The sequence below is a fragment of the Sus scrofa genome, chromosome 7, assembly GCF_054392235.1.
Source record: "Sus scrofa isolate SSC_HxYL_T2T_F1_AM1 chromosome 7, Sscrofa_HxYL_maternal_Yorkshire_Landrace_v2.0, whole genome shotgun sequence".
In the NCBI taxonomy this organism is placed as follows: Eukaryota; Metazoa; Chordata; class Mammalia; order Artiodactyla; family Suidae; genus Sus; species Sus scrofa.
Genome location: NC_139389.1, coordinates 45,052,783 through 45,077,221, shown reverse-complemented (window position 1 = coordinate 45,077,221; position 24,439 = coordinate 45,052,783). Strand labels below are relative to the sequence as shown.

Below are 24,439 nucleotides of genomic sequence, written 5' to 3'. Positions count from 1 at the left end.
GAGAGTGATCAGCTGGAAAATGGCCCCCAAAGAAAGCCGCGTCCTAATCCCTGAAACCTGTGACTATCCTCTCATTTGGCAAAAAAAAAAAGGTCTTTGCAGATTCGATTACATTAAGGATTTTGAGGAGTTCCCCTCGTGGTGCAGCAGAAACGAATCCAACTAGGAACCATGAGGTTGTGGGTTCAATCCCTGGCCTCGCTCAGTGGGTTAAGGATCCGTCGTTGCCGTGAGTTGTGGTGTAGGTCACAGATGCGGCTTGGATCTGGCATTGCTGTGGCTGTGGCGTAGGTCGGTGGCTATAGCACTGATTAGACCCCTAGCCTGGAAACCTCCATATGCCACTGGTGTGGCCCTAAAAAAAAAAAGCAAAAAAAAAAAAAAAATTAAGGATTTCGGGATGGGAGATTATCCTGGATTATGTGATGGGCACCAAAAAGAATTACATGTATCCTTTTTGAAAAAAAACTATTGCTCTTTAATTTTGTTTTCAATCTAAGATCTCATTAAGAAATTACACATTGCATTTGGTTGTCATTTCTCTTTCATTTCTTTCCTTTTTTTGGCTGCACCAGTGGCATGTGGAAGTTCCCCAGGCCAGGGATCGAACCTGCACCACAGCAGTGACAATACCAGATTCTTAACGGCTAGGCCACCAGGGATTTCCCTACGTGTATAACAGGGAGGCCGAGGAGGTTTGAACACACAGAAGAGAAGGTGACGTGAAGATGGAGCTGAGAGAGATTTGAAGATGCTGGCTTTGAAGCTTGGAGTGATATAGTCACGAGCCACAGAATGTTGGCCCCGCTGGAAGCTGGAGGAGGCAGGGACTAGCTTCTTCCCTAGAGTCTCTCAAAGGACAGCAGTCTTGCCAATACCTTGATCCTGGTGTTGCAGGAATAGGAAACTAACATGAGGCATGACTGCTAACAGACATAGGGCATCATTCTGGGGTGAAGAAACAGTTTTAAAATTGGAATGTGGTGATGATTGAACTCCTCAGTGAATATACTAAAAACCACTGAATTGTATACTCTAAATGGGTCGATTTTATATTATGTGAATTATATTCCAGTAAGACTTAAAAAATCTCTATGACCTTGAGTTAAGCAAAGATTTCTTAAATGTAACACCAAAGATATGATCCATAAAAAGTGATATATTGGACTTGATCAAAATTTAAAACTTTTGCTCTTGAAAGAAAATTAAAAAGCATGGAGTTCCTTGGTGGTTCAGCAGGTTAAGAATCTGGCATTGTTACTGCTGTATTTCAGGTCACTGCTGTGGGCAGGGCTCAGTCCCTGGCCCAGGAACTTCTGCAAGCTGCGGGTGTAGTCAAAAAAAAGAAAGAAAAAAGAAAAGGAAAGAAAAGAAAAAGGTACACTGCAGTCTGGGAAAAATATTTTCAAAATACATATTAGACATATTAGAGGAGTTCCCATTGTAGTGCTGCGGAAATGAATCCAACTAGTATCCATAAGAACGCAGGTTTGATCCCTGGCCTCACTCAGTCGGTCGGGGATCTGGCGTTGCCGTGAGCTGTGGTGTAGGTCAAAGACTCGGCTCAGATCCTGCATTGCTGAGGCTGTGGCATAGACTGGCAGCTACAACTCTGATTTGACCCCTAGCCTGGGAACTTCCATATGCCGAGGGTATGGCCCTAAAAAGAAATAATAATAATAATAACGAAGACATATTAGAATATACAAAGAGCCCCCAAACTTCAAGAAGAAAAGAAATAAAAAATGAAGAAAATATTTGAGCAGACTCCATTTCAGATAAGATATATTGATGACAAATAGACACAACAAAAGATACTCAATATCATTAGTTACTATAGAAATGCAAAATAAAATCATGCAACGAATACTAACACACTATTAAAGTGGGGGAAAGAAACAACACCTAACAATATCAAAATGCTGGGAAGGGGAGTTCCCATCGTGGCACAGAGGAAACGAATCTGACTAGGAGCCATGAGGTTGCAGGTACGATCCCTGGCTTTGCTCAGTGGGTTAAGGATCCGGTGTTGTCGTGAGCTGTGGTGTAGGTCGCAGACACGGCTTGGATCTGGCACTGCTGTGGCTGTGGTGTAGGCTGGCGGCTACAGCTCCGATTAGACTCCTAGCCTGGGAAACTCCATATGCCACAGGTGAGGCCCTAAAAAGACAAAAAAAAAAAAAAAAATGCTGGAAAGGATGAGGAGCACCTGGAACATCACTGGTAAAAATGCAAAATGGTACACCCACTTTGGGAAACAATTAGTCAGTTTCTTTAAAATTAAATGTAATCTTACCATACAGCCCAGCCATCTCTCACTCTAGGAATCCACCCAAGAGAAAGGTAAACCAATGTTCACACAAAAACCTGTGCACATATATTTGTAGTAGGTTCATTTGGAATAACCCAAAACTGGAAACCAACCTAAATGTCCTGAACTGGGAGGGATATGTGTAAACAACTGTGATTCATTCATACAATGGGATCCTGCTTTGCCATAAAAAGGAACAAAGCACTGATACATTCAACCCACAACATCTCAAATGCATATACTAAGTGAAGAAGCCAATGCCATATGCTCCATACTGTACCATTTCATTTTTATAACATTCTGGAAAGGGCAAAACTATGGAAGAGGAAAAAAAAAAATCAGATTTTTTTTTGCTAGGAACTGCAAAATCAGTTTGCTAGGAACTGAGGGGAAGACTACAAAAGGCACTCTGGAGGGTGACAAAATCTCTGCATCCTGATGATGGCGGCGGTTACAAGTCCCTGTAGGTGTGTGGCACTCGGGCTGAGAGTTTGGATTGTCACTGCAGTGGCTTGGGCCACTGCTGTGGTGCAGGTTTAATCCCTGGCCCAGGAACATCTCCATGCCACAGGTTCGGCAAAGAAAAGAAAAAAGAAAAGAAAAGAAAAGAAAAGAAAAAAAGGCTGAATGTCCTACCTGTCCTTCTCTATCCTTCCACTAAGTCCTGTATCTGAACTTGAGGGACACAGCCAAAAAAAAAAAAAAAAAAAAAAAAAACACCAAAACCAAAACAAAACAAAAAAACCCAAACCCAAACCCAAACCAAACACTCCCAGAACCTTCTGCTGAATTTTTTTTTTTTTCTTTTCAGGGCCACCCCTACGGCATATGGAAGTTCCCAGGCTAGGCATCAAATTGGAGCTGCAGCTACCAGTCTATGCCACAGCCATGCCAGATCCGAGTCTCATCTGTGACCGACACTGGCAATGCCAAATCCTTAAACCTACTGAGCGAGGCCTGGCATGGCGGGACACTATGTAGGGTTCTTTACCTGCTGGGCCTCAATGGGAACTCCTGAAAAGGGTGAATTTTACTCCACGTAAATTAGACCTTAATTTCATAATCAAAACTAAATAGAAGATACAGAAAAATATGCTGTTAAAATTATTTTGTACGTAAAAGACTCATGTAGACACCTTTTTAGAGATTTGGCTAAATCCTTCCAAAGGTCCCCCCGGGAACAATGAATCCAGTTTATACTTCCTCTCCTAGGGGAACGAGAGGGAGGATTTGGGTTTTATAGCCTTCGGGACACACGGATCAGTGATTGCACCTTGCACAAGGCCTTGCTCGGGGCTGGGCAGGCCGTGGGGGTTAATAGAAGCACAGATTCCAGGCACACGAAGTCCCCACAAGGGACAAATCAGATTCTTCCAGTGTCCTGAAGCCAATTACTGTTCTGATGGAGGAAAGAAAGGAAGACACCATGCGTGCTGGAAGGAGAGACTGCCTCTGAGCTCAGAGGTCTGAAGGTAAGTGTTAAACTGGGGGGGGGGGGGGATATTTATTTATTTATTTGTTTTTTACAGCAGCACCTGCCGCATATGGAAGTTCCCAGGCTCGGGGTCGAATTGGAGCTGCAGCCGCTGGCCTACACCACAGCCACAGCAACGCAGGATCCGAGCCACATCTGTGACCTACACCACAGCTCACAGCAAGGCTGGATCCTTAACCCACTGAGCGAGGCCAGGGACTGAACCCACATCTTCATGGATCCTAGTCGGGTTTGTTAACCACTGAGCCACGAGGGGAACTCCTTGGGGGAGAATATTTAAAAGGAAGGGTGAGGGAGTTCTCACTGTGACACTGACAGGATCAGCGGCATCTCTGCAGCACTGGGATGCAGGTTGGACTCCTAGCACCTACCATGAGTCAAGGATCCGGTGTTGAGCAGGTATAGGTTGGAACTGCAGCTCGGATCTGATCCTCAGCCCCAGAACTCCATATGCCATGGGGCAGCCAAAAAAATAAATAAATAAATAATATGTCTTATGGAGACTCAGGGGTCTGAGGTGACAGGTGTCTCTCATTCCTATCCCACAAATGCCCAGCATCCCCCACAGAATATCAGACTGTAAGAACAAGCAAACGAATGAATGAATGAATGTTGAGCCTAAATTTAGGGATCAGCAAAGTTAAAACCTCCTTGGTTTGAGATGTGGGGGTTCAAGCTCATTGTAAGACTTTGGCCAGGCAAACATCAGGATGTTTTACTCTGAGTCCCTTCTAAGGAGAAGCAAGTTGGCATCGTGAGTGGGGGGAGCACACAGAGTCATGGGGGGTCCGCCTGGGTTCCCCTACTCACAGGAGTCTGTGACACGGCTCCTGGATGTCAGAAGTCTATCCTCAGATTCTCCGCCCTGGGGACTGAGTGAAGGGTGGGGTCTCGGGCCAAATGCTGGGTCATTTCAGCTGGAGCCGGGAGGCTGCGTAGGGGAGATAGGGTTGACTCAGAGGAAGTTGAGGGCCCTTGCCTGTGTGCTGGCTGGGGGCCAGAGCTGGGTAAGAAGGGCTGGGGGCGTGGCTTCTGGGGAAGGGTGGGGAAGGGGGCGCACTGGGGTGGCTTTAGGAAAGCTGCAGGAGGGAGCTGGGATCTGGAGAGAGCTGGTGGGTGACTAGAGATGAGGGTGGGAGAGGCAGAGGGAGGCCTGGCGACAAGGAGACAGGTGAATATTGAAAAGGAGGGGCAGCATGTGTGTGTGTGTGTGAATGAGTGTGTAAGTATAAAAGTGCATGTGTGAATGTGTGAACATGAGTGTGGGTACGTGAGCATGAGAGTATGTGAATGAGTGTGTGTACGTGTGTGAGAATATGAATGGGTGAGTGTGTGTGAGAGTGGGTATGTGACTGTGTATGAGTGTGTATGAGAGTAGGTGAATGTGTGTGTGAATGAGTGTGTGAGGGTGTGTGTGACAATGTATATGTGAATGAGTATGTGTGTGTATGAATATGAGTGTATGAGTATGAGAGAGTGTGTGTATGGACATGAGTGTGTGTGTGCCAGGGCACATGTGAGAACAGACCTCTCCCTGAGCCCAGCTCTTATGCTCCGAGTCTTGTGATTTGTGTCTTTTCCCCTGTCACTCTAACCGTGACAAAAATAAGATGGCAGTTGAGCATGTAAGGGGCGGGTTGCAAGTCTGAGTGGGAGGGACCGCTCCGAGCAGCAGGAGCCCGGGAGCCAGAGGCAGGGTTCTGGAAAGAATGCTCCCGCGTGGGCTTGCATGACTGAATGAATGAACCGTGGGGGTTTATAGGAAGCTCCCGGTGAATAAGATGCTAGATGCCCCACCCCAGCCCCAAAGCCTTGACCCCTGGGCCTCTGAGCCGAGAGGATTCCAGGCAAGTCTGCACCTGAGGGGCTAGAAACCTCTCGCCAGCCCGCTAGAGGAATGGCCGTCTTCAGACAAGGTGCCATTCCCATCGGACCAGATTCCAGGAGGGCAGCGAAAGAGGGTGAGGGGTCTTCTGACCCTGAGAGCCCTCCCTGCGCCGGGAGGCCCCAGACTGGGTGGAGCAGCCACACCTGCCCGAAGTTTCGAGGAAGAGGCGGAAACGGCAGCAGCACCGCCCTCTTGAAGGCTCTCCGGGCCCCTGCGGTCTGCTGGTCACAGTGGGTCCCACAACTTACTCACTTCCCTAAATGGGCAACTTCACTTTTAGAACCACAGGCCTTCCCTGGCAGACCCGAGTGGCACGTCCAGCCCAGGCCGGGGACCCTCGCCTTGGACCCCTGCCCCGTGCGGGGCTGGTGCCTGTCCTCACTGCATGGAGCCATGGTTTCCACCTTCCTCCTGCTGCCGCTGCTGCTGCTGTGGCTCCAGGGCCCCTTCTCAGGTGAGAGGGTGGGCGGGCGGCGTGGGGGAGGGCAGGGACCCACCTGTTCCTGGACGCCCTCCCTGCTTTTCCTGGCCCACTGCGCTCACGGGACTGGAGGAGGAGAAGGAAGGGCTGACCTCGCAGCTCCTCACCAGGGACATGTGAGAAGGATCCGTCCCAGTATCTGGCCCCAGGCAAGGCTAACCCTGGCCTCACAAACTAAGATAAAGCTCTGGACCCTCCCTGCGGGGGGACCACCGGGGTGGGGTGGGGGTGGGGGGGCTTAACTGCCCCAATTCCTCAGGACCTCTGCCCGGGCCGCTCCCGTTTCGTCACACAAGTGGCCTCTGTAAGGGAAAGCCCTGTTTGGTTTTTATGGGGATCATGACCCCAGACGCGTGTGCTTTGAACTTGCTCTTCTTAGAATGCCGATGCCGCAACGCACCGACCCCCACCCCACCCCCGTCCCTACCCCCCTGTCCCGGCGTGGGGGTGGGGAAGCAATCCCTGAAGCCCTCTTTCCCACCCAACATCTACCGAATGCTCCTTGAGGGGGCCTCACCCAATCCTGCCTCCCTCGCTGCCATGGCAACCAAGTTACCACTTCCCGTTCAGTTCCGGGCACCGCCTGTGAGAGGGGTGGAAGGTGGGCACACAAGAACACAGCGGCCCAGAGACCCTTTTCAAGGTCACCCCTCCCGTGCACCTCCCCAAGAGAGCCCCCCCCCCCCTCGGCCAGAGCAGCAGAGTGCCTCCTGGGGTCCCCTAAACCTGCCACCTGCCAATTCAGCCAGTCAGATCATTCTGCTTAATGTGCTCGAGACCAAGAGATACACAGAGGGTGTTACCTGACTCCGAGCCTCAACTACAGGGGCAGCTGGGTTGGAAATTGAGGGGGACATCTCGGGTGGTGGGCCCTTGGCTATCCCAGCTCGGGTTCCCCTGGAAAAGTCTGGAGCAACCTGCATTTGGGAAAAGGAGGCATGCACTGAATGTGCACTCCATGCGAAGCACTGGTTGGGGGCATCGTTCTCACATCTGAGACAGACATGAAACAGAGACATTAAGTGATCTGTTTACCTGGTGGTAGAACCCAAGTTTTTTTTAGGCTAGGGGTCTAATCTGAGCTGTGGCCGCCGGCCTACCCAACAGTCATAGCCATAGCAACTCGGGATCTGAGCCGCATCTGCAACCTACACCACAGCTCAAGGCAATGCCAAGATCCTTAACCCACTGAAGGTGGCCAGGGATCGAACCCACGTCCTCATGAATACTAGTAGGGTTCGTTACCACTGAGCCACAGAAACTCTGGTAGAACCCAGAGTTTTTTGTTTTGTTTTGTTTGTCTCTTTGCCATTTCTTGGGCCGCTCCCTTGGCATATGGAGGTTCCCAGGCTAGGGGTCAAACCGGAGCTGTAGCTGCCAGCCTACGCCAGAGCCACAGCAACTCGGAATCCAAGCCGCGTCTGCGACCCACACCACAGCTCACGGCAACGCCACTGGGTTAAGATCGTTAACCCACTGAGCAAGGCCAGGGATCGAACCTACAACCTCAGGGCTCCCAGTCGGATTCGTTAACCACTGCGCCACGACAGGAACTCCGAACCCGAGTTTTATTTCATGTTTGTTTAGACCCCAAAATGTGTCCTCTCTAGTCTGTCCTACTGGGGAGAAGTGTGTGAGTGAATGAGTGAGTGAGTGTGTGTGTGTGTGTTTGCAGAGGGCTTCAAGGGTATTAGAGGAGCAAATGCTGAGCTTAAGGCAGATAAAGGGGTGGAGGGACCCTGGGCAGCTTTCTCTGTCTCCCTGCCCCTAACTCTCTACCTCCAGCCCTAGTTCTACCCTCACCCCTAGTTCTACCCTCACCCCATCAGACCGTGGATTATGAAACTCACGGACTACAACGTGTTCCTAGCACAGAGGGCAACACCCTGCAGGTGAACAGGGAGTGATTGTACAATTCTCTGGTTCACCCTCCACTGGGAGTTTATATACATGTTTGGACATAGTGAATCTATGGGTTTTAGGTAACTAGAATATTTTTAAAAATTAAACATCACCTAGAATGAAACACAACTTGCTACTTAAAGACAGCTCTAGCCAGAAACCTGCTTGTGAAATACATTACTCTTAGTTTTTTTTTTTTTTAAAGATTGGATTTTCTTATCTACCTAAGTTCATCATACCCTAGAATTTCATCATGATGACTTTTTTTTTTTTTTTTTTTTTTTTTTTTTTGCTTTCCAGGGCCGCACTTGTGGCATACGGAGGTTCCCAGACTAGGGGTTGAACTGGACCTGCAGCCGCTGGCCTACACCAGAGCCATAGCAACGCGGGATCCAAGCCAAGTCCGTGACCTACACCACAGCTCATAGCAATGCCGGATCCTTAACCCACTGAGCAAGGCCAGGGATGGAACCTGCAACCTCACAGCTCCTAGTCAGATTCATTTCCATTGTACCAGGACAGGAACTCATCATGATGCCCTCTGTTTGTGTCTGTGTCCCTGTCTCCTTGAGGGCAGGACCTGACTCTTTCCCACAAGACCCTGAAGATGGATGGAGGTTTATCACTCTCCCATCAGACTAGAAAATGCCACAAAGAAAAGCACTTTGTCTGCTGGAGCTCCCTGACTGTAAGGGCTGAGTTTCTTCCATTAGACTAGGGGCTCCCTGCGGGCTATGCCTGTGTCTCCGCCATCAGACTGGAAGTTCCCGGAGGGCTAGCCCTGTATCTTCATCATCATCTGAGGATTTCCCAAGGGCACAGGATGACTGTCTTCCCCATCAGTCTGGGAACTCCTTGAGGGCAGGGCTAGTGCCTCCTCCTACAGACAGGGAGCTCCCTGGGGGAGGGGCCTGTGCATCCATCCCTCTTCTCCATCAGATTTGGGCTGTGTTTCTCCTTCAAACTTTGAGATCCTTGAGAGCAGAGCAGTATCTACCTCCTCTCCCTTTACCAGGAGCTTGGAGTTTCAAGACCCTTCCTTCCTCCTTTCTCAGCAAGCCGTGTCTCCCCAGGTGTGTCCCTCGAGAGAGTGTTCTCCAAAGTGCATCACTTTGAAGGGGAGACTCTGTCTGTGCAGTGCTCCTACAAGGGCCGCAAACACCACATGGAGGGTAAGGCTTGGTGCAAAGTCAGACGGAAGAAGTGTGAGACGGGGTTCCCCCGTGCGGGGGTGCAGGGGCCGCGCTATCTGCTGCAGGACGACACCCGGGCCAAGGTGGTCACCATCACCATGGCGGCCCTGCGGCGCCAGGACTCGGGGCGGTACTGGTGCATGCGCAACAGCTCCGGCACCCTCTACCCTCTGATGAGCTTCCTGCTGGAAGTGTCTCCAGGTGAGCAGGCCTGCCGGGGCGCTGGGACGCTGGGGGCGGGGGGGTGGTGTCCTCCCCACCCGCACTCCGCTGGCATCGGATGTAACAAGAATAAGAATCCCCCCACGGCCATGACGTACAGTGGGGTTTTCACAGTTCTTTCACAGACACCTTCGTGAGCATTCTTGGCACCATTAGAACAGATGAAGAAAATGAGATCTAAAAAGGCCTCTGCGGTTCTGACCTTACCCAGGGTCACAGAGCTAGCAAGTGGCTGAGGTGAGATTCGAACTCAGGACTCATTGTGCTTGGGTTTATTCAGGCATCTGTTCAATATTTACTTATTGAGGCCCAATTCTGGGCCGGGCACTATCCCAGGCTCTGAGGATACAGGAGTGAGGAGCAAAACCAGACGTACTTCTGCCCGATGGGAGGTGACAGGCAATAGCACATCATCAGTCAACCAACTGCAGATAATGATAAATGTCCTTAAGAAAATAAAACAATGTGATGAACCAGGAAGTTTAGCGCAGGGGATGGGGGGAGCTACTGAATAACTGGAGATCAGAGACCTTCCTGGGCAGGTGACATCAAGCAGAGTCCTGCAGGTGATGAGTTTTCTAGCCCTCGTTGAAATGCCAGTGCTCCAAAGGCCCTTCCATGTAGGCACACAGCATGTGCAAAGGCCCTGAGGTGAGAAGCTGGTCACACTGAGTGTGAAGCAGAGTGGCAGAAGATGAGGTTGGATAGGCAAATGGCAGCCCTCTTTAGTCTATGATATGAAGTTTGAGTTTTCTTTCTTTCTTTTGTCTTTTCAGGGCCACACCCACAGCACATGGAGGTTCCCAGGCTAGGGGTTGAATCAGAGCTGTAGCCGCCGGCCTATACCACAGCCACAGCAACACCAGATCTGAGCCAAGTCTGAGACCTACACCACAGCTCACTGCAACACTGGATCCTTAACCCACTGAGCAAGGCAGGGATTGAACCCACAACCTCGTGGTTCCTAGTCAGATTTGTTTCTGCTGCACCACAATGGGAACTCCAAGTTTGAGTTTTTTGTAGGTACAATAAGAAGCTATTAAGAGTTTAGAGGGGTGATATCATGCCTTGTCTTAAAGATTATAATGACAGGGGAGTTCCCTGGTGGCTCGGTGGGTTAAGGATCCCAGCATTGTCATGGCTGTGGCTCTGGTTTCTGCTGTGGCACAGGTTTGATCCCTGGCCCGGGAACTTTTGGATACTGTGGACATGACTCCTCAACAAAAAAGAAAAAGAAAAAAAGATTATAATAACTGCTGTGTGGAGGATGGATTGTGGAGGAGTAAGAGTGCAGGCGGGGAGACCCTTACGGGCATCCTGGTTGGACATCACAGTGTCTTGGACTAGGATATAGACACTGGAAGCGGGCAGAAGTGGGGGATGTTCAGACTTCTGGCTCACCCTGTGCGTTTTAGAGGTTAGAAAGGATTTGCTCACATGAGAGGGAAGCAAAAGGGAGGGACCAAGATGATTCCAGGCTTTTCTATCTCATCATCAAGACAGTGATAATGCCATTTATCAGGTCAGGTAAATGTGAACGAGGAGCAGGCTTGGAGAAGAACTGAGAGCTGTGTTTTGTCCTGTTGAGTTTAAGGTACCCCCTAGAACCCCAAGTGGAGAAAGGAAATAGGCAGTTATATACTGTTCTGGAGCTCAGAGCTGGGATGTATTTGCAAGTATCTCTGTAAAGACAGTTTAAAGTCAAGGGGATGAGGCTTGAGTAATAGAGAAGAAGAGTAGATTAGTGGTTGCTTAGGGCTGGGGAGCAGGCAAGTGGAATAGAAGGGGTCATAGCTAATGAGTGAAGGGTTCTTTCTGAGCAGATGGCAATATTCTAACTCAACCGAGGCGATGGTCACACGACTGTGAATATACTAAAAATCATTGAATTTGGAGTTCCTGTCGTGGCTCCAGTGGTTAACGAAACCAAATAGTATCCACGAGGAGGTGGGTTCAATCCCCCGCCTCTCTCAGTGGGTTAAGAATCTGGCACTGCCGTGAGCTGTGGTGTAGGTTGCAGACGTGGCTTGGATCTGGCATTGCTGCGGCTGTGGTGTAGGCCGGCGGCTACAGCTCCGATTAGACCCCTAGCCTGGGAACCCCCATATGCCTTGGGGTGCTTCCTTAAAAAGACAAAAAAAAAAATCATTGAATTTGACACTATAACAGAGGGGCTCCGGTATATGGAATGTGAATAATAGCTCAGGAAAGCTGTTAGAAAACCAAAGGACTATCAAAACTCTCCCTTGAGGAGTCCCCTAGGTGTTAAAAGGATCTGGCATTGTCACTGCTATGGCACAGCGTGGGTTTGATCCATGGCCCAGAAACTTTCAAGGCCAAAAAGTTAAAAAAAAAAAAAAAAGGCTCCCTTGAGTATAGAAAAAGAGAGAAGGTTAAGGAGGTAGCCCTGTGCTCCTCCCACATTTATAAGATAGGAAAGGGCGAGAAGCCAGCCAAAGAGCCTGCAAAAAGCAGCCTATGATGACGAAACACGTTCTCCACCCTCCCCGTTCCCCTAACCTGGCTGCATCCCCCTCTTCTGTTGGGTCCGAGCTGGGGCAACTGATGTCTCTCTCTTTTTTTTGTTTTTGGCTTTTGTCTTTTTAGGGCCGCACCCATGGTATATGGAGGTTCCCAGGCTAGGGGTCTAATGGGAGCTGTAGCCGCTGGCCTACACCACAGCTCATGGCAACAACACCAGATCCTTACCCACTGAGCGAGGCCAGGGATTGGACCCGCAACCTCATGGTTCCTAGTTGGATTTGTTTCCACTGCGACACGACGGGAACTCTGCAACTGGTGTCACTAAGATGTGGTGCAAATCCCGGTCCTCCCGTCTCCACTTCTGATCAAGCCCCAGGGAAGAGGTCGAAGCCAGTTTATTGAAGTCTTCCTTTGTCAGGATGCAAACATGAAATGGTTTTATTCCCCCCGGGCCCTGCCGCCCAGCACTGTACTATGTCAGATCTCACTTTCCATCTCCTAAGCACAATTTGGGAAAATTCCAACTTTGCAGACCTTTTCAATTATTAGGAAATAGAAAATCCACAGCCCAGTTAAAAGCGTGAATCTTCTAGATATATGATTTTCCACTCCCCCCAGAAAACCAGGCTTTAGGGCCCCAGGCACCTGATGGTGGGGAAGCGGGGGCGGGGGCGGGTTCCTCCTGGTCTTGCCCCTCCCAGCTCCTCCGTGTATTGAGGCAGGGCTGAAGGAGAGGGAAACGGTGGTGTGACTTCACTGCCCCCTTGTAGGAGTCTCTGTTGGATGTCGCTCCTTTTCTGCCCAACATTAGATCGTCTGTGTCCAAGTCCTGGCTCTCCCAAGGCATCTGTGTCTGAATTCTCTGAAGGGTCCCCTGGGGGGTCTTCACACTGAGTAAGATGATGAGGGAGGGAGCTCCCACTCCCGAGCAGCCCCTTCTCATGCTGCTGGTTCTGGTTCCCTTGCCCAGAAAAACAGGCACCTTCTATGGAGCGCATCTTAGTGTGCACAATAGTGGGATGCAGCAGCAGCCTCTCTCCACCATCCCTCTCTGCTTTTCTGTTCCCTGAGACAGACTCAACACTGCCCCCTAGAGTGAGCCCTCACAGCTCCTGCCACTTTCTCCTCTTCATTATCCAAACTCCTGCCTTCTAGAAAAATGGGGCGGTAAAGGCCTGAATGGATGCACAAGGGTGGCAGGACTGGTTTGGATGTCTCTTTAGTTTCTTCTTCTTCTTCTTATTTTTGTCTGTTTTAGGGCCACACCTGCAGCATATAGAAGTTCCCAGGCTAGGGGTCGAATTGGAGCTGCAGCTGCCAGCCTATGCCACAGTCACAACAAGGCCAGATCCAAGCGACATCTGCAGCCTACACCACAGCTCACAGCAACACCGGATCCTTAACCCATTGAGCGAGGCCAGGGATCAAACCCGTGTCCTCATGGGTAGTAGTCGGGTTCGTTACCATTGTGCCACAACAGCAACTCCTGGATGTCTCTTAACCAGCCCCCATGGAGGGCATCTGAGCCCTGCTACCTTGAATGTTCCTTGGAATCTGGGCCTTTGATGCTCCGTTGTCCTCATCTCTGGATCCCAGCTGCACATCATGGAGCAATTGGGAAATTTCTTGTTCAGCATCAGAGCACAGCAATCTCTGACTTACAGGAAAGAGAAAGGTCCAGGTGTGATGAGAGAGATGAAGGTGGGGAGGGAAGTGTCCTCTGGGCCTAGGTGGCCTGACAGGGGACGCTAAAAATTTGTAAAAGATTTTTCCTTCCTTTTTTTTTTTTTTTTTGTTGTTGTTGTTGTTGTATTTTGTCTTCTTAGGGCTGCACCTGCAGCGTATGAAGGTTCCCAGGCTAGGAGTCTAATGGGAGCTGTTGCTGCTGGCCTACACCACAGCTCACGGCAACCCCAGATCCTTAACCCACTGAGCGAGGCCAGGGATCGAACCCACAACCTCATGGCTCCTAGTCAGATTCATTTCCACTACACCATGATGGGAACTCCGATTTTTCCTTCTTTCCTGTGCCTACTGCCTCCTCCCTGACCCCACTCGCTGAGCATACACACACCTGGTCCCTGAGCAGCGCAGAATTCTAGGTCCAAGGTCAAGGAGGGGAGACAAGGACAGGCCCCTACCCCCGCACCCAGACAAGGGTGTGGGCTGCCAGAATCTGCTTCCAGCACCACGGCCCCCTACTCATCTCATGTTCCTGGTTCCTCAGCCTCCACGACCAAGAGAAACACTCCTCTTACGAAGCTGGCCACCGTCCTCAAGAGCGGAACTGTCGTCCCCACCGGCCCCATCCCTACCTCAGGCCCTGAATCCCCTTTCACCACCAGCGTGCCGGTGCTCACAGCTGGATTCCTCACCTTGGCCAGACTCTTGCCCTCCCCCACCGGGACCGTCAGACGGACCTCCGTGACTGGCACCAGCCCCTCCACCTTGGAGCCCAGGGGGACCACGGGGTCCCAGACAGTGACTGCGTCTCCCAGCAGTGCCCGAGCCCCCTCTGCCGGCCCGGCCTCCACGTCCACTGAGGCTGGGTGCCTGCCCACCGGATTGCCCGCCACCACCAGCAGACCTCGCCTCAACCGATTATCCCCCCGCAGCAGGTACCGGGGGCGCCTGGGTTCAATGCCCTTTTACCTGTCTGTTCCTGTGCCTGAACAGACCTCAGGTGCAAAGGACACAGAAGACCCGCCCCGGGAACTCACTCTGGTCACTTGCTGAATGCGAGGTGGGAGACGGGAAGCTGGGCTGGACATGTGATAGAGAGGATGGCAGTGGGAAACGAGGGCAGGGGCCGGGTCAGCCTCAGAGTCTGTGGATGAAGAGGAGAGAGTAGGGACTGGACACGGGGAGCAGCGTGGGTAGGAGCAAGTGGGAAATGGGGGACACCTGCATTTGGGTTCCCCTAGAAGTGGACTCCAAGACCCGGATTCACCTTGTACTTGGAACACTGGGAAGAGCAGCTCTTCCTGTGGCAGCAAGAGCCCGGATCCACTGTGGAACCTCTAGGGTCCAGGGTCCAGCTGCCACCTGGAGGGCAAGGAAGCCAGGGTATTTCTACATCCCCTCCGGTGGTTATTGGTAGAGGATTGCCCGCCCTGCTTGACATGGAGGGTGCCAGTGGCAAAAGAAAGCCCTTAGGCCAAAACTGTCTTAGATGGAGATGCTGAGGATCAGGTTCATGGAAGTGACCAAGCAAGGGATACAGGCAGGGGCCCTACAGCATCTGTTACAGGGGACAAGGGTGAGAGGTGCCATCCTCAGTCACCATGAGGTGAGGAAGAACCATGGTGTCTTCTGTCGCTAGAGGCCTCTTAGGGCCCTGTCCTCAGCAGATTTGGGGGAGTAAATCTGCTGGTGGGCTTCATCCCCTGACCTCTGAGCACCTCACTCCTTCCTCCCACAGCAGGGTCCCCAAGGAGGAGGGACCATTACGCCCACTGGGGGCTGTCGGGGTTTCCCCTGGTCCCACTCTTCTCACGAGACCTGCAGAAAGTTGCGGGCCAGGGTAGGGCACCCCAGTGCTCACCTGCTCCCCGCTCTGCTCCGTCTCCCCAGGCACCAGGATTCTTATCCCATTGTGCTCCTGGGGGTGCTGGCCTTGCTCCCAGTTCCTGTGATGCTGATCATGGTCTACGGGTTCTGGAAGAAAAGACACATGGGAAGTGAGTAAAGCCCACCCTTCCGGTCCCCTGAGGACAGAGCAGTGGGGGCTTGACCCTCTTTCCAAAGCTCCCGACTGCCCTCGGTCCTCCAGCCTTGCCTGTGTCTGGTCAGGAGGACTGGGCGGCACCCAGGTGAGGGAGGAGGGTGGGCCGGCAGCAAGAGCATCGTCCTCTGGGGCTGAGCTTGCAGCAAGTGGGGTTGGGGGGCGGTGAGCAGGACCACCCTCTTCCCTCTCTCTCCCCCTCCTCACAGGCTACAGCATAAGCCGAGGTCCTGCCAGATCCTGGAGGCACCCACCTGCAAGGCTGGAGTCTCCGCAGAAACCCATCTGGTCTGAAGCCATCTAACTGTGGGGCGGGGGGAACTTCTTCCAGAGGGGACCCCGGGAAGCCAGAGGAAGAGTGAAGACGGGACCTGCCTGGATTGGAGCCAGGCTGGGGCTGAGGACTGTGCAACGCAGGACTCAGGCCTTTCCAGAACCGAGGCTGCACTGCACCCGCTCAGATCCCCTGGGCTTCCAGGAACCTGATGGGGGCAGATGGGGGTGGGGAGCAGAGCAGAGGGCACCAGGTTGGAAGTCCCCAGGGGTTGAGGGGGGGTTCCCCCCAGGGAATTCTGTTCACAGACCCCTGGGCCCTGGATGGATGGCAGAGAAGCCCTGATGGCGCTGTTTGCAGATAGAACCTCAGCTCCCATGGGCCTTGGAGCCTCTTACTGTGGAGCTGATGGGGGGAGTGGTGCACAGCTGGGGCCACTAGCTCCCCTCACTTTCCCTCTGCTCCCCTCAAGCGTCGCCAGGCCTTTGGGGGGAAGAAAGAGTCCTAGAGACAGCCTGTATCCCAAGGGTCCCACCTTGGAGAAGGGATAGTGACTAAGAGCTGGGGGTCGCCAGAGGTGTTGGGGACCTCAGAGCTGTCCAACCCCCCACATCCTGGGCCACATGTCCTCTCCAGGGCCCCTGGGTGTGCCCTAACCTGACTGGAAGCCAGCAGAGCCTACATGCCCCCAGCTGCTGCTAGCAGGCCACCCCCTCCCCTAGGGAAAGCTGGGAGCAGGCAGCTGGGAGCCCCTCACCTTCAGGACCAGTCTGTCCCCAGACTTGTGTGCACAGGCCAATCAGGACTCTCCCCACCAGTCCCCACACCCCACCCTGGGTCTGAGCTTCTGGAGGGGCCTCAGGGCCCTTGAGGGTCCACTGGAGGGGAGGCCATGGCTCAGAGAAGGGGGGGATCACCCACCTGCCCTGTGGGGAAGAAAGGACCCACCTGTGACCCAGCAAAGGTCACATGGAGGAGAGAGCCAAGGAGCCTGGGCCAGGGGCCCAAAGCCTGGGGGAGTGTGCCCTGCCCTTAGCTCGTGGCTCAGGCTGAAGAAGAGGGACTGGATTCCTCCCTGGGAGAGGGGTGTCCACCGGCCTGGGGCCACTGGAATGAGAGCCTCGGGGTAGCTGTGTCTTCTCCTCTCTTGGCCCTGGGCCATAGACCTCCCAGGGTGGGAGAGCAAATGTCCTCATCAGGGTGGGGTGTGGGGACCAGCAGGACACAGCCAGGCCTTTGGTGGGCAGCCAGCCGGCGGGGGGCTACCCCAGGATGGAAGTAGGGAGAGAGGAAGGGGTAGAGGCAATCCTGGGGGACAGCAGGGAAGCGGCACCTCTTCCCTACGTCCAGGGAAGGGTGCTAGATGGGAGGTTCAGACTAAGGCACTGAGAGCCTGTTGCCAGGAGACGGACAGACAGAAGACAGACAGACAGACAGACAGACAGACACACACACACACACACACACACACACACACACACACACACACACACACAGTGATAACCATCCCCCCTATCAGGAGGGTGTGGCCATCACCCAGTGGGTAACTAGGAGGAGGTTTATTCTCCACCCTAAAACCACATGCTGACGGCCCTGCCCTGCTGAGAACAGGGTGTCCGTGGGCAAGCAGTGCAGAGGCTCAGGATGGGACCTAGCTATGCCACCTGTCACTGTGAGACCCTGTGCAAGTCACTAACCCTTTCGGGCGTCATTTTTTCTCTCTTGGGAAAGAAGACACTAATTCCTACCTCTCAAAACTGTTCTTAGGATAAAACAAAGTAACTTGGACCTTATACCACTGAGTGAATGCCTCGTGATGCTTGGTCCTTGAGTCTTTTCCAGGTCTGGTGCTTGTCACATTCTACCTGTAGGACCGTCAGACCCCGTTGATTGGAGAGGGTGGAGGAACACATGCTCAGGCCCCAGGAGATGGGTCTGGACCCTGGCAGAGGCCTTTGTGCCCTGATGTTATGCACAGTAGCTGTAAGGTGGGTCAACCTTCCTCTGTTTGCCCAGGATGAGGGGCTCCTGGGGACAAGGGGGATCCCCCCCTCCCACCCATGGAGCCTGCTTCCCTGTCAATCCGTGGTGAGGATGGACACAGGGTATGAGGAGGAGCAGACCCTGTCCTCTGGGTCCCCAGCTCTTACAGGCCTGGGTGGCCTCCCTGGACCTCCAGGCCTCCGGGACTTTTCCCTCCAAACCTCCTCCTCCCATGTCCTCCTTCCTGTTTGCCTTTCTTGGCTCCAGGGGACCCCGGATGCCTGGCAGATGCAGAGCGGGGTCAGATATCAGACAGGTCAGCGCTGCTGCCACCTTTGGTGGCCGACACACACGGACGCTTCCTGGGCCATGGACTGTGACAATGGGGACACACCTGCGAAAGACTTCCTGTCCTGGCCAAAGGAAGGAACAAATAAAGGAAACCCATCCCCCAAGGGATGTTCGGTGTTCGCTTCTGGGAGCCTTCAGAGCACACATCCTCCCCTTCTGAGGCCACCAGGGAGCCTGAAGTTCATGGTCCCAAATGGCTGCAAACTGGTGCTTCCCGTCTGCATCCAACTGGGTGGGTGGACGCCTGCTGTGCTGCTCCTTCGGGCTGATGAAAAGTAGTGAGGGTGGAAGTCGCCTTGTTCCCTTGTTGTGGGGGGCACCTCCCAAGGCAACCCCCCCAACTGACACAGGGATGCGAAGCCCATGTAGTCCCCACCTCCTTGGTGAGTCCTGAAGGGTCTCCCATCCCCAGTGACCTGAGCTTCCTGTCCCTTGGGCATTTGACCTCTCCCGCCCTTGGCTTCCCCAGCCTGGTCCCGAGCACCTTGAACCTCCCAGGGCCACTCGCTGCTGCTGAAGAGTCTGCTCCCCACAACCCGCCCAACCTGCTCCGCTGATGGTTTACACACTCGTCTCTTCTTTGCTGTTTCTCTATTATCCATAGACAGCTTGTGAGGACTATGTTCTGTAGCTCATCTGGTGACAATTTTTTCAAAGGTGCTTGATTAGCGCGACCTTTCAACAAGTACTACCAGACTGTGGCCGGCTGGGAGCTGGGACACACGGGTGACCTGTGGGGTGGAGGTCCTCTTTCTCCTCCTCCCCCCTCCCCTTCCTTCTGCACCCATGGCGTTAATGCCCCCAGCTTTGCTCTCTCCCACCCTTGCTGGGGACCCTCTCTGCGCCTCCATGCCTGGAAAAGACTCTCCATCTCCCTTCTCTTCCCTCAACCCCCATGGAACTTCCCAACTTCTCCCGGCCAGAAGTCTCTGAGCCCTGGGGACCTCAGGAGGGTCCCCTAATTCTATTGCTTACCTTCAGCCCCCTGTTCTTCGGTGGCGGGGTAGAAAGTTGAGGCTTGGGAGGCAGTGGTAGGAAAGAACGGAGAAAGAGGTTCTTCATTTGTTATCGAGTCTAAGCTCCTACTGCTCAGCCCGTGCCAGGCCAATAAATCGAGAGAGGACACACATGCCAGGCCAATAAATCGAGAGACGACGTATCGAGGGAAGGAATGGTGACTTCATTCCGAAGAATGACCGACTTTCCACAGAACCATCTCATCTGAGTTAGACTTCAGGCTTCTTCGATACTGAAAGGGGAGAGGGTGTGGTTGCTTGCTGCAAACTTGGTGGTATCAGAATCCTTTGTTCTTGCAGCTGTTTGCAAAGGTCAGGTCACCATGTTCCTATAAACTTCCAGACAAAACAAATGCTCTTCTCTGCACTGCAACTTTTTATCTCTATATGAATGGGGAAATGTTACACCTTTAAAGGTCAGAGCCTTGAGAATGGGCTATCCTATCTATTTCAGGCTGCAGGAAATATTCCTAACTGTAGCAAAGGCATAATGGGATACAAAGTTTAAAGCAAAAGAAGCAGATCCAACATGGAGTCAGGTTTGTTCTTCCCTGTTACAATTTCACCATAGTTTCCTCCTGGGCTCTGGTGGCTTTCCCCACCCCAGTAGGAGGGAGACAGGCTGATGGGGAGGAGGTGGGCATAAGGGAGCCAGAGTCCCTTGGAGCCTAGGGCCAGTCCCAGATGGAGCACCTGCAGCGGAGGGTCCTGCCTGCATGCCAAGGCCTCCCCCTCCTCTCCAGGCCCCCACTTCCCAGGCAGGCTTGGTAGCTGGGCTGAATCCCCCCAGCTCCGGCTCTTTCTCCTTAAAAGCTTCCTTGTTGCCTTGATTCTGTGCCCACCCCAACTCAGGAAGAGGGCCTGTGGCCTGGGAGGTCACACACCTGCTGCCACCTGTTCTGCTGGTGCGTCTGGTCTCAGGTGAGGGGCAGGGCAAGAGGGCAGAGGGCAAGAGGAGGGGGAGATGGCTTGGTGATATGGGCACAAAGGGGGCTAGGGGAGGGGAAGGCAGGGACCAGAGGCTGGCTCTGGGGCACATTCTGAATGTTGACACAAAGAAGGTGGCTCCCTGCAGGGCGGCGGTCACATCTCACAGCCCTGCAGTGGCAGCTGAGGGGCTCCCTCATAACCAAGCAGGATCCTATGGGGCCTTCCCAGAATAGACCCCCACCATGTCCTCAGCTTGCCTTTTGTCTGTAGAAAAACTTTAGCCAAAAATAAATTTAATCAGAGAAGTGAGAAAATGCAGAAAGAGAGGAAAAAGGGAGTTCCCGTCGTGGCTCAGCAGTTAACGAACCCAACTAGGATCCACAAGGATGCGGGTTCAATCCCTGGCCTAGCTTAAGGGGTTAGGGATCCAGCGTTGCCGTGAGCTGTGGTGTAGGTCGCAGACGCAGCTTGGATTCTGCACTGCTGTGGTTTTGGTGTAGACCAGTGACTGTGGCTCCTATTGGACCCCTAGCCTGGGAACTGCCATATGCTGTGAATGTGGCCCTGAAAACACCAGAAAAAAAAAAAAAAAGGAAAAGAAAAGAAAGAAAGGAAAACAGTCAAGCAAGATAAAATAATAATACTTTAGCCATTAGTCAAAGTCAAGGACCTTTAAGTTCTTCCTCAAGGGCTGTAGATAACATTCTGAGCTGTGTCATTTGAGACGTTTTGCATGTGCTGAAGCCCCCACCAGGCGGAAGAAGTTAACTGTATGCTGCCTACACGCATGTAGACCCCAGACTGTTCAGAACCAGAAGGTTGATGATGCTGACTCCCAATGACCTCACCACCAACCAATCAGAAGACTGTCCATAAGCTGACCACGCCCTGCTCCTTGAACACTATAAGACTCCTCACTTCCCCACCTCTAGGGTGAGACACGGTTTTGAGGTCACGAGCCTGCTGTGGCCCCCTTGGCCTGGCAAAGCAATAAATCTATGCTTTTCTACTCCCCAAACTCTGTCTCTACGTTTCTATTCGATGACGATGAACAGGAGCTGGACAACATCGTGACCTGAGGGTTTATTCTCAGGCTCCTGGGAACAGAAGCCAGAGTTGCTGTGGAAAGTGGAGGATGAGACAATCGCCAGGGACACTGGTACCTGCCCCAGCAAGGCTCAAAGTTGAAAACCCAGGCAGGAAAACATCAGCATGTCATTGAACTGTGTTTAGTCACTGTCCCAGGCTCTGGACAAGCCCTGGGGGCCTCGATTCTCCAGCCAGATGTCCTCAGCTCAGGCTCCTTCGTCATGGCTGAACTCAGGGCAAAGGACTCGGGGTTCTGTTGCTGTAGAGTACTGGTCTCAGAACCATCCATCTGGTGTACCCCAGGGTAAGTTCTTTCTCATTCTGTGTTGCCACTCAGACTTCCTGAATCACAAGGTGTTAGAGCCCCAAAGGACCCTAAAAATCACTTCCTTCAACCCTCTCACAGATGAAAACAGGGGTCCCTTCCCCAAGGTCACTAGTTGATCAGGGACAGAACCTGGCTGGCTCCCTGTGGGTTCTTCCTTCCCCGCCACACACATTTCTCAGCACAATTCTTTGTCTTTTTGTCTTTTTAGGGCCTCACCCGCAGCACATGGAGGTTTCCGGGCTAGGGGTCCAATTGGAGCTGTAGCTGCTGGTGCACACCACAGCTCGCGGCAACGCTGGATCCTTAACCCACTGAGTGAGGCCAGGGATTGAACCTGCAACCTCATGGTTCCTAGTCGGATTCATTTCCACTGCACCATGACGGGAACTCCATTTCTCAGAACATTTTTGTTGCTACAAACACAAATTGATTTGTGATGATCGTGGACCCTCCTGAGACTTAAACAAGACTGGCTTGTTGGTCCATTCTCAGGCGTCCTTACCCCTGACCCTGATCCCCAACCTTCTCTCAAAGGGCTATGCTTGAGATGGGTCACTAGCTGGATGAGGGTCAAGAAAGGCCGACAGACAGGAGACAGCCAGATAGCCAGACAAATGTGAGGCCCCAGCAGGTGGGGCTGAGGGGTGTAGCAGCCAAGGGCTCCGAGGGCCTGGACCTGCCCCTGAGAGTAAGGACCTTAAGTGACAGAATGGGAGGTTGGGGTCCCCCTTAACCTGAGTCCCCCAGTATTCCTCCCGAAAACTTCCGAGTTGCAAATCCTCTCCTGCATTCCTCTGTGATGGTGGGGGCTCAAATCGCCCTTTGTGAGTCTGCTGAGCCCTTTCCTCAGAGGACCCAGATCGGCAGTTGGTGGAAGCATGCGACATTCCTTAGAAGCTATGACTTAATAACTGGCTATTCTAGACCAGTCTCCACAAAGCTACACTTTGCTAAAACAGTTTATTCAACATGATTTTGTTTTTTTAAATTATGATTATTTTTAATTTTTTTTTCTCTTTTTTTCTTTTTTTTTTTTTTTGCCTCTTAGGGCTGCACCTGTGGCATATGGAGGTTCCCAGGCTAGGGGTCGAATTGGAGCTGCAGCTGCCGGCCTACGCCACAGCCACAGCAATGTAGGATCTGAGCCTTGTCTGCAACCTACACCACAGCTCCCGGCAATGCCAGATCTTTAACCCGCTGAGCAAGGCCAGGGATCGAACCCGCAACCTCATGGTTCCTAGTTGGATTCGTTTCCGCTGCACCACATGGGAACTTCTGCAAGTGTGTTTTAAGTGTTAGGATTATGGACAACTTTTACCTTTTCTGAGTGAAATTTTATATATTTTTGCCTTGAAAAATTAATTGAATATAGTTTTTAAAAGACTTTGTAAATGCTGAGAACATTTTATATAGCTATTCTTGTTGCAGATGTAACCTCCCTTTAAAGCTGGGCACAACCTGTGGGACATTGCTTATGGCTTGGAAGTATGATGTTTCGACTTCACAAGAAGTATTGGAGTTCCCGTCGTGGCTCAGTGGTTAACAAATCTGACTAGGAACCATGAGGTTGTGGGTTCAATCCCTGGCCTTGCTCAGTGGGTTAAGGATCCGGTGTTGCTGGGAGCTGTGGTGTAGGTCGCAGACACAGCTCAGATCCCGCGTTGCTGTGGCTGTGGCATAGGCCAGAGGCTACAGCTCTGATTAGACCCCTAGCCTGGGAACCTCCATATGCTGCGGGAAGCGGCCCTAGAAAAGGCAAAAAGACCAAAAAAAAAAAGAAGTATTTACCAAATAATTGTTGATATCATTGGTATATGTCATTTGCTTACTAAGCACTGTTAAATCTTGAGGGTTTTTTGTTTGTTTTGTCTTTTTAGGGCCACACCCAAGGCATATGGAAGTTCCCAGGCTAGGTGCTGAATCAGAGCTGTAGTCACCAGCCTACATGACAGCCACAGCAACACCAGATCTGAGCTTCATCTGTGTCCTACACCACAGCTCATGGCAACATTTGATCCTTAACCCATTGAGCGGGGCCAGGCACTGAACCTGCATCCTCATGGTTCCTAGTCAGATTTGTTGCCGCTGAGCCATGATGGGAACTCCTAAATCTTGAGTCTTATAATTTCAATACCAGGTCTTGAAAATTTATCTAATTTTTCTAAATTGAGATTTTAAAAATTCTGCTTAAATTTTTTTTTCAGCAAATTGAGTCAATTTTGCAGCAACTAATTTGGCTTTAAGGCTGTTTTGCTTTCTACTCTAATCCAGGCACAAATGATAATTCCAGAGCTCCTGCTGAGGTCTCAAAATTTAGAGTTTTTTATTTTATTTTACTTCATTATTTTTTTCCTTTCATGGCTATACCTGCAGCATATGGAAATTCCCAGGCTAGAGGTCAAATCGTAGCTGCAGCTCCCAGCCTATGCCACAGCTATAGCAATGCTGGATCAGAGCCACGTCTGTGACCTACACTGCAGCTAGTGTCAACCCAGGTCACCAAACCACTGAGTGAGGCCAGGGATCGAACCTGCATCCTTACCCTCACAGACACTATGTCAGGATCTTAACCCGCTGAACCACTGTGGGAACTCCTAGAGTAATTTTAAGAGCGTCTCATGACCATGTTTGGAGGGGCTGATCTAAATGCACATTGGTCTCAAGATTTATCTCCCTCTTGGTCCCTGATTGCCTAGTGCATGCTGAGTGCAGAGGGAAGGACTTAGGACCAAGCTCAGGTCAGGGCAAACCAGGGAAACAGTGCCACC

The 24,439-nt window shown here is 52.0% G+C and overlaps 1 protein-coding gene and 2 long non-coding RNA genes across 17 annotated transcripts in view; 2 read left to right on the top strand and 1 right to left on the bottom strand.

Moving 5' to 3' along the window:
- The window catches only part of LOC110261526 (uncharacterized), a 61,405-nt gene extending 42,013 nt beyond the window's left edge, over window positions 1–19,392 (bottom strand). For 4 of the 8 annotated variants that reach the window (XR_014810117.1, XR_014810119.1, XR_014810118.1 and 1 more), the window contains exons 1-2: window positions 19,284–19,392; window positions 15,521–15,633 (exon numbers count right to left, since the gene is read on the bottom strand). This is a non-coding gene — a long non-coding RNA (uncharacterized LOC110261526). Of the gene's footprint in view, window positions 1–13,497; window positions 13,634–14,470; window positions 14,804–15,520; window positions 15,634–19,283 lie in introns of those variants that run through there. The other 4 variants (XR_014810121.1, XR_014810122.1, XR_014810123.1 and 1 more) reach the window with 4 other exon arrangements.
- Window positions 4,718–18,424, top strand: TREML2 (triggering receptor expressed on myeloid cells like 2). 8 transcript variants are annotated; one of them, XM_084968063.1, is made up of 8 exons: window positions 4,909–4,977; window positions 5,975–6,148; window positions 9,151–9,471; window positions 9,607–9,729; window positions 14,204–14,594; window positions 15,550–15,656; window positions 15,910–17,962; window positions 18,225–18,424. In XM_084968063.1, the coding sequence occupies exons 2-4, from the start codon at window positions 6,088–6,090 to the stop codon at window positions 9,627–9,629; spliced, it is 405 nt and encodes a 134-aa protein (XP_084824189.1). In that variant the 5' UTR covers window positions 4,909–4,977; window positions 5,975–6,087; the 3' UTR covers window positions 9,630–9,729; window positions 14,204–14,594; window positions 15,550–15,656; window positions 15,910–17,962; window positions 18,225–18,424. The 8 variants fall into 8 exon arrangements, with proteins under 8 accessions (XP_084824187.1, XP_084824191.1, XP_084824189.1 ...); XM_084968061.1 differs by lacking the exons at window positions 4,909–4,977; window positions 9,607–9,729 and adding an exon at window positions 4,718–4,813; XM_084968065.1 differs by lacking the exon at window positions 4,909–4,977 and adding an exon at window positions 4,718–4,813 and having other exon boundaries at window positions 15,910–18,424.
- A 331-nt stretch (window positions 19,393–19,723) lies between the features above and the next one.
- Window positions 19,724–21,272, top strand: LOC146401542 (uncharacterized). Its single transcript, XR_014810124.1, has 3 exons — window positions 19,724–19,863; window positions 20,177–20,245; window positions 20,999–21,272. It is a non-coding gene; the product is annotated as an uncharacterized LOC146401542 (long non-coding RNA).
- The last annotated feature ends 3,167 nt before the right edge of the window (window positions 21,273–24,439 follow it).